Below are 4,535 nucleotides of genomic sequence, written 5' to 3' on the forward strand. Positions count from 1 at the left end.
GATCTTTCTGCGCCGCTTCAAATCTAACGCACCTAAAAATCCAATTGACAACCTCACGGCTGCGAGGCCATAGGCGACCACCTGTATCGCCTGTTGGACGGGCCAACACTGAGTGGATAAAACAAATATCGATGTAAAATCCGATCTGAAAAATGCATATTGACATTGACGCTTATCCTCTTCTGTACTAAACGTTAAAAAAATAATAATAATTATCAGGACATCACTGTGTTATACTCAGACCTTTGCATCTTATACTTATCTATATAAACACATATTTTTTCCCATCAGCATTAAACCCACTGACACACCCATGTTTGTCACTGTTCTGAATTCTTACGAGGTGAGTCACATCAAAAACACTTAAAAGCAGGTTAACCTACAAGAACAAACTACTAGACTGCTGGTGGAACGATTTCATTTAGAGTTTCAGCAAACAAAACATGTCAAGTGAAATGGACTTCGGTAAGCTTTTCACTCATAATAGAAGCTATTTTAATAAAAGCAAAAATGTTTTTGTGAAACACTTTTACTGCTTTCACTTTTATATAAGATTTTGGATTTTGGCTTTTTTCCATCTAGAAAATAGATGCAATTTAGACTACTAAACTTTACTTCAGGAATCTGTTTTTCACATTAATAAGTGTGTTTTCTGTCTATTTGTTGCAGGTGACACCCCTTATCTCTCAGAGATGGGGATTCTGTTAATTGCTCCTAGAAATACTGGCAAGAGTTTTGCAGGAAACATCATCCTGGGCAAAGAGGAGTTTGACTTGAAGAGATGTGCTCAGTGTGTGAGGAGATGTGGAGAAGTAGCAAACAGACGCCTCACTGTCATTGAAGTTCCAGGATGGTTTAGGGAGTACTCAGTAGACTCCAGTCCGGAGTTACTGAAACAGGAGATTGTGCTCAGTGTGTCTCTGTGTCCTCCAGGACCACACGCTATACTACTGCTCATACGTGTGGACATGCGATTCACAGAGGCTCAGAGAAAAGCAGTGCAGGGTCATCTGGAGCTTCTCAGTGAGGGAGTCTGGAGTCACACTATAGTGGTGTTCATTCACGGAAACTATCTGTTAGACACGTCTATAGAGCAGCACATTGAGAGTGAAGGGCAGGATCTCCAGTGGCTGCTGGACAAATGTGGGAACAGGTATCATGTTCTCAACTTTCAGGACAGGAGTGATGACACTCAGGTCAAGGAGCTGCTGGAGATGATTGAGGAGACAGTGGCACAAAACAACGGCTGCCATTTTGAAATAGACAAAAAGATTTTACAGGAGATGAAAGAGAGAAGAAGAGCAGAGGAAGAGAGAGCATACGAACGAATGAAGAGGATGAAAAAACAGAGAGATGACATCAGATCACAGATGAGTGAGTCCACATCCTTCACAGAGTATTTCAAGCACATCATGAAAACGAAAATCATGAATGAGAAGAAACATCATAACCACTTGTTTCTATAGTGTTTTATCCAAAGCATCTTACAATTGAAGACAATAGAAGCAATCAAAATCAATAAGAGAGCAATAATATACAAGCGCTGTGACAAGTCACAGTTAGCCGAATGCAGTACATGTAGCAAGGTTTTTTACTTATGTATTTATTTATTTAAAATAAATAAATAAATACAAAATAAGCAGATAGAATAGAAAATGAATAGGGAATGTTCTATTGTTATAGGGTCATAGAATAAAAAAAGAATAAAAATATTTTTTTTTTCCTTTTTTAAAGAAAACAAGACATTAGAATAGAAATTGCAAGTGTTAGAGGGTCAAGTGTTTTTTTTTATATGAAAAAAGAAGTTTATAAAATAGATGCAAGCAGTAAATATAACGGGGTTCGAGCGCTTTAAGGCATTTAAGCACATATGCAAATAGACATTACGTAGCAACACTTTTTGCAAACACAGGTAATTTACCATAGAAATAGTATGTTTTGTAACTGTTATGACTGTTATAGCACCAGCTGTAGTTGGATCTCCTTAAAGGAGTAGTTCACTTCCAGAACAAAAATTCACATATAAAAACACTGCAGTACAGTTCTACAGATACGATCCTTCTTCCTCGACTGGGATTGTTTATAACCGCATTTGGGATCGTTTGAAGCTGCATTTAAACTACATTTTGTAAGTTCAAAATCGGGGCACCATATCAGTCCATTATATGGAGAAAAATGCTGAAATGTTTTCCTTAAACTTAATTTCTTTATGATTGAAGAATGAAATACATGAACATCTTGGAAGACAAGGGGTGAGTACATTATCTGTAAATTTTTGTTTTGGAAGTGGACTTTCATGCTTTGCATGCTTGTTTAGAATCACCTGTTGTATGTGCTCACCAGGTTTCATGAAGTTTTGGGATTTTGGTTAAAATTGCAGAGGCCCCTTTTCTAAACAACCCCATTATAGCTTCCCAAAAGGGTAAATTTCAACATTCTTTTGATAATTATTGACCTAGAGAGTTCAGAGAACTGTACTGCAGTGTTTTTTTCCCCAGTGAAAAACCTAGGACTAGTTTCAAAAGTAGGTTTTTTTTACATTTTCTTAATCATTTAACAAACAATTTGATTGACAGCAGTGGTTCTAAAGGGAAAGTTGTCCGGAATGAGGAGTTCTGTTATAAGACATGAATTTCATGCGTATGTACGAAAAACCACACAATCATTTACAGCCTTGAAAAATGAGATATCGCCCCCACAGTGGCCGATTTTTTTCAGATTTCTTACAGAAGTCTGGGGCAGTGAGTCAAACAGGTCCACAGAGTTTCGTTCTGATTGGCATCTGTTAACTTTCTCTAATAGGTGCTCAAACTTCTTTGGCCAATGGCAGCCATGTTATTTTGAGATACGCAAATGTCCTTGTAGACATGTGTGGCACTTTGGACCAAGAATGTGCACAGCGATTTTCATATTGAAAGTACAAATGGTTGCATAGTTATTGCCATTTTTATGTTTTTTCCCTCTTATAGCGCACCAAGTAGCCAATCTCCACAATTTTTATCCTGCAACCTCAGATTGAGCTCTTACATCAGTGTTCTGAGTTTTGCAGAGATATCTCATTCTGTTCAGGAGTTATAGGGATTTTACTAAAAGTTGCTCCGCCCCTTTCAACAGTTTGGTGTGCCTTTGTGACGGTGAGTCGACAGTTCTTTTTTTTTTTAATAATTGATATTCACTCTCCAGAGAATCTTTCTGCACTGGTTTAGTTCCGATCAGGCGAAAAACCTAGGACTAGTTCACAAATATAGGTTTTGCAAAAAATCCAAAACACGTGAAAATTTTGCCAGGCTCACGATCGTCTGGTGTGAGCCAAGGATTCCAACGACATAAGACACTTGAGCCTGCGACTGACGATTTAGGAGTTAGGAGCGATTATAAACTTTCAATCGCTGTAGCGCCCTCATCAGGCCGATTGGGCGAGCCTTGGTCACATTGTCGGTGGTGTGAGTACTACCATCCCTCCAAGTTTTACATCTCTGTGACTTACGGTTTGGTGTGCACAATCAGTTTTACGCTTAGATTGCTGATCCGTAACCATTCTAACAATACAATAGAGTTAAGCATAAGCGTAAACTTGATATATAACTGTTCTTATTCACTTTATTTTTTCAGTGAAAGGAGTTAAGAAGTCTGCCTCCAGTTCATTTGGGTCACGATCAGGAGCAGACAGCAGGTCAGATTCACCCTTCAGCATTGTGGATGACTCCAATCTTGAAGAAAGATGTAATAGCATGGGACTACCATTACCATTAAGTGAGTATCTTTGTTGTTGTTTTATCTGTAAATGTATCAAAACATTTTTAAATGAGTAGTTATATTATAAAAAAATATTCGTCTATATTTTTCAGTGAGTGGAGATGAGACGTCTGACACAATGTCTGTGTGAAGCTCTACTTACAGTTTAGTCGTATCAGAAGCAGAACATGACAGCGGTTAAAGACCTCATGAAATGATGTGACAAATCCTATGTTCTGTCTTGTGCTGATTCCCATTGAAGCTACTTTTTCAATTTCTCATATCAAATCTACAACACATCAACAAAAATGGTCTTATATTACCTTTAAAAAAATGCCCATCACTGAGCTGTGTACATAACATTTGCTTTCATTCAGCTTTTTTTTCAATGCAGATACATAAAGGAGTTTATTTTCCATGTTTATATTATCCATCTAAAATGTTCCTAAATTTGTGTCACAACATGAATTAGTGTTCCTGCTTCATATTTTGTCATACTGTGTGTGTGAGAGAATCAAAATAGTGTCGGTGCAACATAAAAATAAATAAATAAATAAAAACAGTGAAAGCTTAACTTAGCTTTCATTTAGAACTTGTATGCATGTACACTGTAAAAAAACAAACAAACAAAAAAGTCAGCTTAAACTAATTTGTTACCTGGCTGCCTTAAAAGTTCAGTCAACTAAAATAAGTTTAGTCAACTCAAAATGTTAAGTTGTACTAAGTGACAACTTAGATATTCAAGTTGACTAAACTAAAAAATTGGTTTGTTAAACTTAAAAGCTGTGTTTGTTACCCGG

The 4,535-nt window shown here is 37.0% G+C and overlaps 1 protein-coding gene across 1 annotated transcript; it reads left to right on the plus strand.

Moving 5' to 3' along the window:
* The first annotated feature begins 322 nt into the window (after window positions 1–322).
* LOC127162090 (GTPase IMAP family member 9-like) lies at window positions 323–4,242 on the plus strand. The gene is made up of 4 exons (XM_051104878.1): window positions 323–465; window positions 670–1,374; window positions 3,613–3,753; window positions 3,849–4,242. The coding sequence occupies exons 1-4, from the start codon at window positions 444–446 to the stop codon at window positions 3,884–3,886; spliced, it is 906 nt and encodes a 301-aa protein (XP_050960835.1). The 5' UTR covers window positions 323–443; the 3' UTR covers window positions 3,887–4,242.
* Window positions 4,243–4,535: the final 293 nt, after the last annotated feature.

Source organism: Labeo rohita, unplaced genomic scaffold (genome assembly GCF_022985175.1).
Source record: "Labeo rohita strain BAU-BD-2019 unplaced genomic scaffold, IGBB_LRoh.1.0 scaffold_835, whole genome shotgun sequence".
In the NCBI taxonomy this organism is placed as follows: domain Eukaryota; kingdom Metazoa; phylum Chordata; class Actinopteri; order Cypriniformes; family Cyprinidae; genus Labeo; species Labeo rohita.